The sequence below is a fragment of the Mytilus edulis genome, chromosome 8 (genome assembly GCF_963676685.1).
Source record: "Mytilus edulis chromosome 8, xbMytEdul2.2, whole genome shotgun sequence".
In the NCBI taxonomy this organism is placed as follows: Eukaryota; Metazoa; Mollusca; class Bivalvia; order Mytilida; family Mytilidae; genus Mytilus; species Mytilus edulis.
In genome coordinates, this window is record NC_092351.1 from 72,433,936 (window position 1) to 72,449,527 (window position 15,592).

Sequence of the window (15,592 nt, forward strand, 5' to 3'; positions counted from 1 at the left end):
AGTTCAACAGGATAAATTTCTTTAATATACATACTGAAGTCGTCATTATGGAGAGCAAAAATATCATCCAAATATCTAAAAGTATTATTAAATGTGTTTATCAGATGTTGTTTCGATGGGTCTTTGCTTATTTTTGTCATGAATTGTAACTCATTGCAATACAAAAACAGGTCTACAATAAGTGGTGCACAGTTAGTCCCCATTGGAATTCCGATAATCTGACGATAAACGGAATCCCCAAAGCGAACAAAAATGTTATCTAGTAAAAATTCAAGGGCATACATATATAGTATCAAAGCATGTCCAATTGACATAGTTTTTTTGTTTATTGCTACTAAAAAATGACCTAAAGGAGTTTGAACATATATATTCACATTCTGACTTCTTAAATGCCCATTTAATTAGGTGTGTGAATTTTTTCTTAATGAGAATGTGAGGCAATGTGGTATACAGGGTAGAAAAATCAAAACTTTGAACAGAATCAAAATCACCAATATAAGCATGCAATTTATCAAGTACTTCCAATGAGTTCTTGACACTCCAAAAGTAATTAATTCCACTGTTTTCGAAGGCCTTATTTGAACAATTTATTATCAGGTTTTTAATTGTACCAAGTGTGCTGGTAAGAAAAATAGACAATTTAGTAGTGGAACAATGGCTTGAAGACGAAATAAATCTATATTTGTAGGTGTTTTGTGTAGCTTCGGAAGCCAATACATAGTTGGGACTTTCATTGTATTTGGCTCTGCTTGTAAAGCGGTAGCTAAAAGTTTATGTATGTTACAGATGTCATTTTCTGAAAATGGAGTCAGTTGGAATGTTGGTGAATTGGTGATTTCTTTTTTCAGAACCTCAATGTAAAATTTACGTCAAACAATAATAATATTATTAGCAGCTTTATCGGCCGGGACAAAAACAAATTTCTTGGCTAGTTATTTTAGTTTATGTTTGATACGAGAAATAGGTTTATTGTGGTTATTGTTAATAGTAAAACGTTCTTTAAAATGTTGAATACTTTTTTGGTGTTAAAAACTACCCTCACAATTTATTAATCCTTTGTCAATAATCTTCAAGGCATACTTAACAGATCTAGCATGTATGCAGTCAAATGAAAAATTTATGACTTTGAATCTATCATCATCTATCTTGTACTGACTATGAGGTCAAGTATTGTTTATCTATTTGGGTAATCAAAAGTCTACCGTGTCTTGTATGTATATATACATATATATGTTGTGTACAAAATGTAATGTTGTACAAATTACAATTTGTACAGATTTTTTGTGAATCCTAACATATCTCACTTAACCTTGTAACTCCTTGGCATACAATGTATCTATGTCTCACCTGCATGACTGATCATGAATAAAGTAAATGCTATCTTTAAAACCAAAATGACATAAACTTTGCAAAGATCCATGAAAATAATGTAAAGTATGCCAGGAACCTGAGTTCAGAAGTTATCATTTGTAGATGTGGTTCATCATGTTCATTAATGTTTCTCTTTTCTAATTTTTCAAATATATATTACAATGTTGGTTTTCCTGTTTTAATGGTTTCACACTAGTTATTTTTTGGGCCTTTTATAGCTTGACATTTGTATTGAAGACCGTACCTTGACCTATATTGGTTTACTTTTACAAATTGTGACTTGGATGAGAGTCCTCTCATTGGCACTCATACCACATCTTCTCATATCTACAGATTGGAACCAAATAAGGGTAATCCTTATCTTCTACCTTCTTAAATATAAAGTCTGTTGCTAATTAATAACGGCACCACTTCTAAAATCATAGCATCCTTACATCATGTACATATCATTTTTTTTATATTCATGGCTTGCAAGACGGAAAACAAACACATTTGTCAATGTAGTATTAACAAAGATTTTTTTATATGAAAACAATCAGTCAAGAATCTTCATTTGCTTTATCATGTTTATGTTTGTGTTTTTTGTGTTTATGTTTTGCTCTGTGACTTTTATGTTTAAGTTTCTTCTTTTTCTGCTTTTTCTCAATTAAATAGTCTCCAAAAATTTCAATAATTTTTTCCTGAGGATTTTTGTCATCATCACTGTCTTTACGTTTTTTAATATCTTCAAGCAAGCTCTCTTCTTCACTTTTACTTGAAATATTCCTTTTACGTTGACCTTGACCCGTGTCCTTGTGATATGCCTTTTCTGAGATGAGATCACTATCAGAGTTATCACATGTTATTGTCACTATTTCTTCATCTGAATGAATATACTGTGCCTCTTCTTCCACTCTTTTTTCTTTCTTCTTTCTTTCTTTTGCTGTCTTTTTCTCACGATCTTTCTTACCATCCCTATTTTTTTTATTCTTAAAATCTTTTTTATGATCTTTATGCAATTCTTTTGGGTATGTTTTATTATGTTCACTACTTTTCTCTTCTTTCGTTCCTTCTTTCTCTCTGTCCATTAGTCTATCAGATAAAGACATTGTTTGTTTATCTTCTGGAAAACCATCTTTGTCACTCTTCCTTTCATGTTTCTCTGAAGTTCCTTTTTCTTCATTTTTCCCATTTTCAGTATGAGAATATTTTCTTCGGTCATTGTAACGGAAATATCCACCGTTTATTAACTTTGGTGGATGATGCCGTTGATGATGACTGTGACGGGGACGGTCATAACTGTTTTTTTTATCTACATATTTCCTTCTATGGGATCTGTGATCATGATCTCGTGAAGGTTTTCTCTTATTGGATCTGAGAGTACTGACTAAAACATTTCCTAGAAATTTCTTGTCAGTTGAAGCTCCTTGTCTCTTTACCCTTTAAGGAGAAAAGTAGATTATTACTAATTTATTAAGTATGGTAAAGTTTTTCTTTTAAGGATAATACAAATAAAAAGTCTTGAAGGTGCAGTCAGAACAATTTCAAACTTCTCATGCCATATCTTCTTATGCTATCACTACCCTAGGTAAATGAATTTTCAAACTGTCTTTATCAAAAATTGTGACTAAGTGGGGGGCTTGAGGGTATAAATCTTCTTTTTTTAAATATTGGATTATTTCTTTTCTATAATACTTAATATAGTTAATAAAAAATAAAATAAAAATATGGCGTCACTGTTCATTTTAAGCTCACGATCTTGCTTCAATAGAAGCATGCAATTTTCTTGAGGTACTACCTTTCTGTTGAACTAATACATGTAATAGGAGAAAAAAAAGGTAATATTGAAATAAAACAAGAATGTGTCCATAGTACACGGATGCCCCACTCGCACTATCATTATCTATGTTCAGTGGACCGTGAAATTGGGGTCAAAATTATAATTTGGAATTATAATTAGAAAGATCATATCATAGGGAACATGTGTACTAAGTTTCAAGTTGATGTAACTTTAACTTCATCAAAAACTACCTTGACCAAAAACTTTAACCTGAACTTCGCACTATCATTTTCTATGTTCAGTGGACCATGAAATTGGGGTCAAAACTATAATTTGGCATTAAAATTAGAAAGATCATATCATGAGGAACATGTGTACTAAGTTTCAAGTTGATTGGACTTCTTCAAAAACTACCTTGACCAAGAACTTTAACCTGAAGCGAACGGACGGACGCACAGACGGACGGACGCACAGACGGACGGACGAACGAACGTACGAACGGAGGCACAGACCAGAAAAAATATCGTAGGTGGGGCATAAAAAGAACTCAATTACATTACAATGTACCATGATTACAGAAATCACTTAAATTTTACAATTGTAATTTTTCACCAAAGGGAGATAATTTGGAGCTTTTTCTAATGATATAAACATTTTAAAAGTCATCTGGGCCCAGAATGAATTGATTTTTTTTTTTTGGTTGATTTTGTACCATACCATAAATTAACAACTAAAAGACGTGTAATAAATAAAAGTTGCAATGGAAAATAAAGTTTTGCTGAATTTTGTACCTCGAACTTCCAATAGCATAAACATGATAAAGTTGAAATTTCAGTTCAGGGAAGAAGAAACAAGAAATAATTGCAGAAAAAAGAAGAAAAAGTTCTACAATTTTAAATGGCATGTTAAAACAGACAAATGTAATAAATTATCTCCCTTGATTTGGAAGTTTTGTTTTACAATAATTACCATATGACATATCTTTAAAAATACAAACATGTGGATTCTGTGATGAGATCAAGACTAACATGACTAATTTGCATGTTTCTTACAATCATATTTTAGTCTGCTGCTAGCCAAGTTACAATCTCAAAGACTAACAATTTTATGTTTTGGTTTATAATTTTTTATCTCCTGGTCATATAGGTTGAAGAGAATTCTAATATGATGTGCTTCTTTCGCTTTATGAATAAACCCATACTCTAAATCCAATAATTTTTTTATGCACATGCGTACATATTATATTCGTGTTATTTTAGACCTCACTATCGCTCAGGCAAAAATTATCACAAATATAATGCCTACCCATGTTAAAACAACCAATAAAGTATAGCTTGCATCAATTATTTCTTAAATCAGTTGAAATTTTGTTGTGGTCTGAAACTCTGGATATACATTGTATAGATAATATAGATTTTTGTGTTTTGAGTCTTTTTCTTTAGTTATCAAAGTTGTTCGGATTGCTCTCTCATTCAGACTCATTGACATTGCCCTACACTGCCACTGGAACTTCATTTGAAAGTTAACTTACCATCCATATGCTCCTATCTCCCTGGCTCTCTCGGCTCCTCTTTTAGCCTCCTTTGTAAGTTCTTCCCTGGCTAATCTGCAATGGAAAGAAAATTGTGTGGTGCTGATTGGTTCTGCATAATAAGAGTTAGAAATCCTTTTTGTAAACTAAAAATTAACGAATATATTCTTAACTAATGTTTAAGCAACCACCTAATTCATGGACTGTAAATTCAGAAATTATTGTGTGCACTTATCATTGCAATTTTGTCATTTTAGACTCAAATGTGATTTAAATCTTTGCGATAATGAGAAAAATACTTTTTTTTCGTATTAAATATTTCAAAATGCGAGTTTAAATTATTGCAATTATAACCCTGTTGCATTTTTCGCAATAATAAAAACATCGCAATAATTTCTGAATTTACAGTAAGTGGAAATAAAGTGTTGACAAGTAATCTTTTTTTTTTGTTCTGCAGTAGTGTTAAACAAGACTTGAAGTGAACGCTGATCATCCCTTTCACCAGTAAAATTTTAAACAATTTATGTCATGTGAAATACTTTATTTTGTTACACTTATATTTAAAATAGCCTTGCCAGACGTCATAATTATTTGGACTACCAGCCCTGGGAACCTAATTTAGAAAAAAAAAATATATAGAGTTATCTCTCTTTAACCAAAAAGTTAATCCACTCTTTCACCAAAGGATAGTTTGATAGACAATAGACAATAGACAATATTTATTAGCACAAACACATTTACATTAAATGGTTATGGCATACAAAATTAAGACAATAAACTGACAATAGTTAAATTGATTATAATTATATTAGAGTGACAGTGGTATTTCACAGTGAAGAAAAAAAGACTATAAATACCAAGTTAACACATTATTAATGTTCATGAACAATTAAAAAAGGAACACAAAAAAATTAGGTTGCATATTAAAAAAAAAAAACAAGTTATACAGATGTTCTAAATAAAAAACAATCATTAATATACTTTATGGTGATTTTAAATATATAATGACTGGAATACTGCTATTTAAAAGTGCAGTCAAATGCTTCAGTGTTATAGAGGACTGCAATTTAATAAAATTGAATATTTTTATTAATATTTTGTATGTAGGTATCCCTCAATGATGTATAGTATGGACAGATTGAGAAGAAATGATGCTGTACCTAATCAACATAATCACAGAGAGCTGCACAACGAAGAGCTGTGTCAAAAGTGTGAAAGAATGGCATTATGGGTCAAAACTTGCAAAAGCCAGAGGAGCCTGTGATTTCGAACATTTAGGGGCTGCTTCATTTGTTCTAGGTTGGGCTATGCCCGGTTCGCCCATCATGCCCATACACGTGACCGGGTTAAATATGGCTGAAAATAAAACGAGTGGAACCGGCTGATTCAAAGATGGCGACAGAAGTTCAAATTTATACTTTTTTGCTTTCTAAGCTAGGGAATATAAAAAATTAATCTGTTAACAATAAATATATGTTTTTAAAATGCAATCTTTTTTTCTGAGGTCTTTTTCACCATCAAAAGGTTTCTCCGAGATAATTTTATCAATTTGAAAATAAAATATAGCATGGCAATTTATCATCGTCATAGTGGACCAATGCAGTATCATATAATATAGTCTGATTGAAAAAAAAATCAATCTGCACCTTTCAAATTCCGACAATTTATCTAAAATTGCGCCTCACGCCATACTTTTATGATCGACTGATTGCTTGACTGTGAGTGAATACCGGTGAGGGGGGCGTATGCCTTTTTGCACCGGCAGCTGATTTTACAGCCAATGAAGCGACTGTGCCTATATACCGGAAGCGTCGACCGGGCTAACCCGGGTTAAGCCGCTGTGGCAAATGAAGTACTACCTATATCTCATTTTCATTTTGATGTAGTAATCCCTATTTTGGAAATTGTCATTTATAGCAATATATTAACAATGATTTATTATTTTAATTTGACCGCACAATACATAATTGGGGGGGGGCTAGAGGGGGTCTCATCCCGATTTCCCGGTTTTAATATCAGAAAATCCCGAAATCCCGGACATATTTTGTTAAAAATCCCGATCCCGATAAACAAGAAATCACCATTTATTTATTAAAGAGGTCCTCCACTATTTTAGGTAACGAATAGACACATCTGACACATCTTTTAAAGGAGGCCGTCCTGGTAAACTTTGAAAATTAAACCCTCTGAGTAATGTTGTTCTTAATTATTTGCTTTCCTGAATTTGTGCATTTTGAACAATATATTCAGTACGTACATTTTAAACACGTCAAGTTGGGGTATTTGTTTTCTTCAAAATTGTAGAATGTCATAAATATTTTTATATGATATTCGATTATAGAGAAGACTGTGTCTATGAAATTATCTGTGTAGTAAGGCCAAGAAAAAATACAGGTGTTTCAGGTAACATCCCCTAAAAAATTAGGATAGGTAGGAAAGCAAAATTATTTTTTTTCAAACGTTTTTGACTGGTTCATATGGAAAAAAAAATCTGACTTTATAAGTGCTTGTCCACATAACATCCAAAAAACTTTAGTTGTAGAGTTAGATTATAGGTACTTAAAATTGGGGTAGATATATTTAAGGGTACCGGAAACAGATGTGTTTTCTTTTAGGTCTTACATAATCTTACTCTTATTGAAAATATCCAAAGCAAGTCTAACTTTTGGGAAGGGTTGTAAAGAGGCGTTATGTTCACGGACAAACGCGAAATAAAATTCAAATTTCACGATGAACGAAAAATAAAAAAAATTGCTTGAACGTTGCCGTTTTTACCAATTTCACAGTGAAGCACGAACTGTTTTCACGGGAGGTTGAAATTAAAAATGGCAAAACACGTTGCACGAAAAAAAACCTTTACCACCCTCTTTGGGTATACTGATCCTCTAAATCAGAGCGACACTAATACCAAGGAGATTAGACATTTATCATGAATTTTGGTTAGCATTTCATTCACGTACAGTGGATATAAAATATATGGCACTGGCTACGGTTACTTTAAAACAAGAATGTGTCCAAAGTACACGGATGCCCCACTTGCATTATCATTTACCATTTTCAATGGACCGTGAAATTGGGTAAAAAATCTAATTTGGCCTTAAAGGTAAAAAGATCAACCAATAGGGAACATATGTACTAAGTTTCAAGTTGATTGGACTTGAACTTCATTAAAAACTACCTTGACCAAAAACTTTAACCTGAAACTCGCACTTTCATTTTCTATGATCAGTGGACCATGAAAATGGGGTCAAAAGTCTGATTTCGTTTTAAAATAAGAAAGATCATATCATAAGGAACATGTGTACTAAGTTTCAAGTTGATTGGACTTCAGCTTCATCAAAAACTACCTTGACCAAAAACTTTAACCGGAAGCGGGACAGATGGACGAACGAACGGACGGATGGACGGATGAACGGACGCACAGACCAGAAAACATAATGCCCCTCTACTATCGTAGGTGGGGCATAAACACGAGCAGAAAATAACAATAAGATCTGGATCTACTCTGTTTCTAGATGCGATTCGGATTGAAGTATTATGAAAATGGCACTTTTATCTGTCCAAGGTACAGTTTTTTGTCAATCCCGTTATATTTCAACATAAAAATCCCGATTTCCCATGGCTAAAAACGTGGGTTTCCCGTATCCCGATGTTTTTCTATCCCGAATTCCCGATCTTTAAAAAAAGCAATCCCAATTTCCCGTTGCTAAAATCGGTCAATCCCGGCGTCCCGAAAATGGTCTCGCCCCCCCTCATAATTATTGAATAATATTTTGAACTCGGATTTATTTCGTTTATAATCCAGCGTTGTGCCTATTTTAGTGCACTCTTTCATTACTTTTCTACCCTTTTAACAAATGTATGGCAGAACTCTAAAGCACGAAGCGGTTTAGCAATTTCATATATGTAAATTGTCTACCTATCAAGTTCATCCTCGTTGGAATCTTCCATTTTCTGTAAATTTATGAATTTTGAGTACAAAACGAAAGCACCTGCTTTTGTTGACGGAAGTGACGTTCGACACGCTTCAAAGCGCAGCCGCGAAGTCAGTTGATTTAGAAGCTTGGATGGTTAGTTCATGTGATGTAAATTTCATTAGAACAACCTGATTCATAGCGAAGGTTGTAAGAAAAACAGCTGACTTAGAAGGGTAAAGTTAAACTTAAATGTTCCACATTTTATTTCATGAAAATCAGCATTTTTCAGGGTCTAAAGTCAAAAGTGACTACTGTACACAGCCATCAGCTGATCATGATCATCACTTGTCTCTCCACCATGGTCTTTATTTTTGTCCCTCATAAATTTAATATGTCCTTGGGAAGGTCTACTTAACTGTTACCATGTAGTTGACATTCCCGTGGATAGAAACAAGTGCCCGTTCTTCTGGAATACAGTTGCCCAAACACATTTACAGTGGCAATGAAAATCATTTATAATGCATGTCATGAGCTGATGAGCGGTACCTTGAACATTGTCGAATGACCGATTAACACTGTTAATATCCGAATAACACTTGTAATAACCGAATAACACTTGAATTTAATATAAGCACATTTTGGTGAATTTTAAACATTGATTATTAAATAATAGTATATTATTGATATTTTTCATAACTTATAAATGATTTACAGAAAGCAGATAAGTTTATTAAAAACTTTTTAAATTTAGTGTGTACATCCAACATGGTGACCACAGAAATCACAATGGCCACCATGTTCGATGTACACACTAAATTCAAAATGATCTTTATGAACTTCTCTGCTGTCAGTAAATCATTTTTAAGTGACAAAAAACATAGATAACCTACATGTATATATTATTATTTAATAATCAATGTTTAAAAGTCACCAATAATGTGCTAATATTAAAATTTCAAGTCATTACAAATGTTAGTCGTATAATAACAGTGTTATTCGATCATTCTCGATCATTCGTGTTACCCTGTCATGAGTGCCATCAAGAATTTTTATAGTCTAACTAGACAAATCCTTGGTGCCAGTTCAGTGGGCTCAAGAGTATAAACCAAAAAAAAAAATTAATATAGGATTTGGTTATATCTGTTTATAAATGAGCTCTATCATATACAATGAAATAAAAAAAAATGGGTTACTGTTTCTCACAATCTGCCTCCGAAAGAAGCATAAAATTGAGAATGGAATAGCGAATGTGTCAAAGCGACAACAGCCGAAGGCCACCTATGGGTCTTCAATGTAGCGAGAAAGTCCCGCACCCTGAGGCGTCCTTCAGCTGGCCCCTTAACAAATATTTTTGTTCATGTCCTTTATTTCTGTTGAACTAATCAGTCAGGGGATTTACTTAAATGAGTGATTTTTAAATCACTTATTTAAGTAGCAAATTAGAAATTTTGTTATAAATTGTGATTTTGTAGTTATACTAAAATTTTAAACGCATAGGTGTAGATAATATCTTTTCATTAGTAAAATTGAAAAAAAAGAACTTTTTGCTTCTTTTAAGTAGAAAGGTTTATGCCTTTGGTGCAATAATTTAGCTGCAAATTCTATTTTAGTGGATAAAATGCTATAATAATGGCCTAACTTAATGAACTGATACTTTCTTAACAGATTTTTCCCAGCAGTGGAAGTATTTTTCCTGTAAAGTTCAAGGTTTCATCTTTCAGATTATGTATTAAAATTCTACTGTTCGCGATAAAAATTTCACTGTTCAGGGGTGTTGAAATTAGTGGGGGTTATTAGAATAATGATACTTAAAGAAGTGATTTTTTTAAGGAAATTGAGGTATGATACTTAAACAAGTGATTTTTATGTCATTATACTAGATTCAGTACAAGGTCATCACCTGACATGACCTGGTCATCCTAGACAACACAGATGTTGGTTCTGATTAGTTTAGAAACATAATTAGTCCCTGGATCATTAGTATTCTATATTTAAAACTACAATAAAATTAAATCACTTAATTCTAGTGATAAATTTGTACTACATGTACTTAAATAGGTGATTATTAAAGAAAGACAACTCTAACTTACAACCTTTATGAACATAATGTTACTTGAATCAGTGATTTAATAATCACTCATTTAAGTAAGTCCCCTGACTGCTAATAGGAGAAATAGAGGTACGTAATATATCCATATAAAAAAAATTAAATTACACAATTCGCTTAAATTTTACAATTATTTAGTTTATGTACTGCTTATTTGAAAACAATAAAAAAAAAAAATATAGGTCACCGATGAGTTAAAAAGATATTTCTTTTTTGCACCAAAGGGAGATAATATGGAGCTTTTTCAACATGTTCAATGATATTAACATTTTAAAAGTCATCTGGGACCAAACCGAATTAATTTTTTTGGTTGATTTTTTAACCATATTATAAAGTAATCATGGTAATAACTAATAGTGTAATAAAATTTGTCATGAAAAAACAAATGTTCAATTTTTGCTGAAATTTTTGTTCCCTCGAGCCTCCTTAAATTATATATTTTTCAGAGAAAGTTTAATGAGGTCACGTCTCAAAGTTTCTTCTTCTTCATGTTCTTCTTTGGCAGCTAGTTAAACTCCAATAAAAGGGGTGGCCAGGGCCCACCTTCATAAATCTGCCTATATAAAAAAGAAGATGTGGTATGACTGCCAATGTGTTTCAGCTACAAAAATGTATCCACAAAAGACCAAAATGACACAGACATTAACAACTATATCTAGTATGATTTGAACAATGTTGAAGTAGTCATGTCTTGGGCCATGTCATGTTGGCTGTGGATAGTGTAGTGTCTAGATATTCTGTATAATGGAATCCAGTAGGTTTCTGTTGTAATTGATATGAGTCCATTATTCATTAAGAATTTTACAGAACAAGCATAATCTGATGTTAACTCTTCGTTGGGCTAGAGGTTTTCAGTTTAGCCTGCTCATAATGCTATAATGGAATCAAGTAGGTTTCTGTTGTAATTGATATGAGTCCATTAAGAATTTTACAGAACAAGCATAATCTGATGTTAACTCTTCGTTGGACTAGAGATATCCAGTTTAGCCTGCTCATAATGCTAGTAACACTTAATTCGTTACTGCAGTCGTTGAAAATGTAGCAACTGCTCTTCTCTGGACCCGCTCTGTATATTTTCTTGTGTATAGCCATAGAGATTCCATATGGGTGCCAATGCATTATATTAATTAATATTTTAAAGCATCATTATAAGTAGGTCATCCCTGAAAACAAAACAGTTGGTTGAAGAAGTGAGTGAAAACATTCTGTCCATGGCTGTTCTGACAATCATGCAGTTACATTTTGTTTTAATACATGTAGCTATTATTAGAGTATAAAATAAGGGATTTATCAACATGATTGGTTATCAATATATCTGGAAAAAAAATATTTAAAAAAAAACATAATAAATTTCTTTTCATGTAAAATGTAAACATGTGTACTGAATAGATTTACATGTACAATGTATCTTTCATGTCTTGTGACTGAATACAGCTTGATTCAAGTTTGAAAATTATATATATTTAAATTTTTCAGGTGAACAAATTGATCATACCTGTCATGCCTGTTTACCATGTGTTTATAACATTTGTATTTTCAAAACTTAATACACTATGCACATGTTGTTGTTTTTTTATATTAATTTGGCCTTAATGTTTATCATGTTTAAAGAAGATGTAGATGATCAGTTTATCCAGATACACGTTTTATTATGTTGGTTATCAAATACATGATATACTTTTAATGTCAACTGTTCAGTACACGTAAACCTAGACTTGCTACAATTTCCTTTCTTTTAACTTCCTTCTGCAGATGTCAATATAATGGTATTCTCTTATTTATACTATAGTGCTCAGTAAACATGTTACATTGTACATGGTAAAATTGTTAGAGGGGCAAAATTGAAAAAAAACTTAATTCGGAAGGAACATGTCATTGCATGTAGCAAGTCTAACATAAACCTGAAATCTTGAAACAACATTTTGTAAATTGTAACTGTAACAATGAATTGAGGCTAAAATATGATGGGGTTTACAGATAATGATCATGATGATGAATAAAAAGCGCAGAATAATTGTCAGAAATTGTTAGCAATAAAAAAAAAAAGACATAAAGATATAAAATAAAAAATAGTGCCATTAGCATGATTGGTGGGGTGCTGAAATATAAAGAATAGAAAATTATGGTGAAAACAAATTTATAATAGAGAAAAATGGGGTGCTGGAATATATTTTGAATAGAAAATTAAAAAATAAATAAATACAGAATAGAGAAATTAATGTTAATATTAGAGTTAAAATTAAAGTTATTGTATGAACAAAAATGATGAAGAACCCCCATCTAGACTCTCATGAAGAGAAGAATGATAGAGGTCAATTTTCAGCACAACAATAAAAACCATGACATCTGTTAGCAGTTACATGCAAAAGGTCAATGTCTTCTTAAACAAAACTGTACATGTATGTAAATACAAACTGTATACTGTGGATTCATTGCTATTTGTAGATAAACATATTTTTCGTGGATTTTGGTGGTTTAGGCCAACCATATCTTGAAATAGTCTTTGAAAATACAAATTTTCTAAAGTCTTGTATGCAGACTTTAGTCTAAATTAAAAACTGCAAAATAATATGAGATATATTAACCAATTAGACTGCAAAATAATATATTTCAATGAAAATAACATATTTCTTTAATCCACAATAATTGTTACTGGCAATTCAAAGATAAAGGAATCCAAATTAAATACAACAAGAATGTGTCCAAAGTACATGGATGCCCCACTCGCACTATCCTTTTCCATGTTCCATGGACTGTGAAATTGGGTAATAACTGATTTGGCATTAAAATTAGAAAGATTATACTATAGAGAACATATACATGTACTAAGTTTCAAGTTGATTGGACTTCAGCTTCATCAAAAACTACCTTGACCAAAAACTTTAACCTGAAACTCCCACTTTCATTTCCTATGTTCAGTGGACCATGAAATTGCGGTCAAAAGTCTAATTTGGCTTTAAAATTAGAAAGATCATATCGTAAGCAACAAGTGTACTAAGTTTGAAGTTGATTGGACTTTAGCTTTGAACATCAAAAACTACCTTGACCAAAAACTTTAACCTGAAACTCCCACTTTCATTTTCTACATTCAGCTGCAGTGGATCATGAAATTGGGGTCAAAAGTCTAATTTGGCTTTAAAATTAGAAAGATCATATCATAAGCAGCAAGTGTACCAAGTTTGAAGTTGATAGGACTCCAGCTTCATCAAAAACTACCTTGACCAAAAACTTTAACCTGAACGGACGGACGACCCTACTATTGTAGGTGGGTTATAACATCAAAAACTACCTTGACCAAAAACTTTAACCTGAAACTCCCACTTTCATTTTCTATGTTCAGTGGACTGTGAAATTGGGGTCAAAAGTCTAATTTGGCTTTAAAATTAGAAATATCATATCACAATTAGCAACTAGTGTACTAAGTTTGAAGTTGATTGGACTTCAGCTTCATCAAAAACTACCTTGACCAAAAACTTTAACCTGAACAGACGCACAGATGAACGGATGGACGAAAGGAGGCACAGACCAGAAAACATAATGCCCCTCTTATGTCGTAGGTGGGGGGCATAATTAAAAGTAACATATTGTATGGTTACGCACCTTAAAAGTTTGAAAATCTTATAACCTTGATAACTTCATTTTGAACTTAGCTTATAATTTTAAGATCTGCCTCCAAAATCAAATTCCATAAACTTGATGAAGGACTGCAGGACATGCTATCTATGCCCCCCCCCCCCCCCAAAAATAGCGTAAGCATAAGTAAGTTTCACCCTTGTTCAACTGTCTTCGTCCATAAATTGGTTTCCATACTCTCAACTTCCTGAAACAAATGCTTGTAAATTGTACATACAGTCATAAGACCGTTGGATTTCTTGTTTGAATGGTTTTACACTAGTAATTTTGGGGCCCTTTAATTTATAGCTTGTTGTTCAGTGTGAGCCAAGGTTCTGTGTTGAAGGTCGTACATTGACCTATATATTATAATGGTTTACTTTAAAAAAAAAAAATTTGGATGGAGAGTTGTTTCATTGTCACTCACACCACATCTTCCTTTATCATGTATATATATATATGACAATATGACTTGTAGTAGTTTCCACAATATAAGGGACCACATGTGACATTTAATTGTACATACAATGTACAAGAAACTTTAGCATGTTTAGTGCAGTTGTTATACTATGATATTAAGTTTCTGTGATTAAAATTTATTTGAACAGGTAAGTTGTCGTTTATCTTTGTTAGTGACACTGAATTTAAGAGGTTCATAGGAATTGTTATTAATTTTTGGAAGATAAGTTTTCTACGACATTGTAGGACACATCTGATAAATAGGTCAGTTGATTTTTGTATTTTTCCTTTAACACTTAAGACGTTAACAGTCAGGGGACTTACTGAAATAAGTGATTTTTAAATCACTGACACTTATTTGAGTAGCAAATTCAAAGTTTTGTTACAAATTGTGATTTTGTAATTTTACCAAAATCTGAAACACATAATATCCTTAAATATCCTTTAAATAATATCCTTTCATTAGTAAAAATGAAAAAAATGATTTTTTTTCCATTCTTTTAAGTATCAAGGTTTATGCCTTTGATGCTATCATTTAGCTGCAAATTCTATTTTAGTTGAAAAAATGCTATAATAATGGCTTTACATAATGAACTGATACTTTCTAAACAGATTTTTCCCAGCAGTGGGAGTATTTTTCCTGTAAAGTTCAAGGTTTCATCTTTCAGATTATGTAATAAAATTCTACTGTTCCTGATAAAAATTTCACTGTTCGGGGGTGTTGAAATTAGTGGGGGTTATTAAAATAATGATACTTTAAGAAGTGATTTTTGGGAAGGAAATTGAGGTATATCAATCATACTTAAACAAGTGATTTTTATGTCATTATCCTAGAT

The 15,592-nt window shown here is 32.1% G+C and overlaps 2 protein-coding genes across 3 annotated transcripts in view; one reads left to right on the forward strand and one right to left on the reverse strand.

The window, feature by feature from the left end:
* Positions 1–1,865: 1,865 nt before the first annotated feature.
* On the reverse strand, positions 1,866–8,704 carry LOC139486210 (protein FAM133-like). The gene is made up of 3 exons (XM_071271004.1): positions 8,581–8,704; positions 4,662–4,736; positions 1,866–2,790 (listed from the first exon to the last, which is right to left on the reverse strand). The coding sequence occupies exons 1-3, from the start codon at positions 8,610–8,612 to the stop codon at positions 1,911–1,913; spliced, it is 987 nt and encodes a 328-aa protein (XP_071127105.1). The 5' UTR covers positions 8,613–8,704; the 3' UTR covers positions 1,866–1,910.
* The window catches only part of LOC139486207 (kinase D-interacting substrate of 220 kDa-like), a 50,232-nt gene continuing 43,310 nt past the window's right edge, over positions 8,671–15,592 (forward strand). The window contains exon 1 of one of the 2 annotated variants that reach the window (XM_071271001.1): positions 8,671–8,811. The gene's annotated coding sequence lies outside the window, so the exon portion shown is untranslated. Of the gene's footprint in view, positions 8,812–14,919; positions 15,021–15,592 lie in introns of those variants that run through there. The other variant, XM_071271000.1, reaches the window with a different exon arrangement.

Bases quoted from the DNA above. Each gene is read 5' to 3' on its own strand.
- LOC139486210 (XM_071271004.1), bottom strand. From the start codon at position 8,612: ATGGAAGATTCCAACGAGGATGAACTTGATAG. The intron at 4,737-8,580 runs GTAGACAATTTA...TTTCCATTGCAG, and splicing joins AACGAGGATGAACTTGATAG to ATTAGCCAGGGAAGAACTTA. The intron at 2,791-4,661 runs GTAAGTTAACTT...TTCTCCTTAAAG, and splicing joins GAGATAGGAGCATATGGATG to GGTAAAGAGACAAGGAGCTT.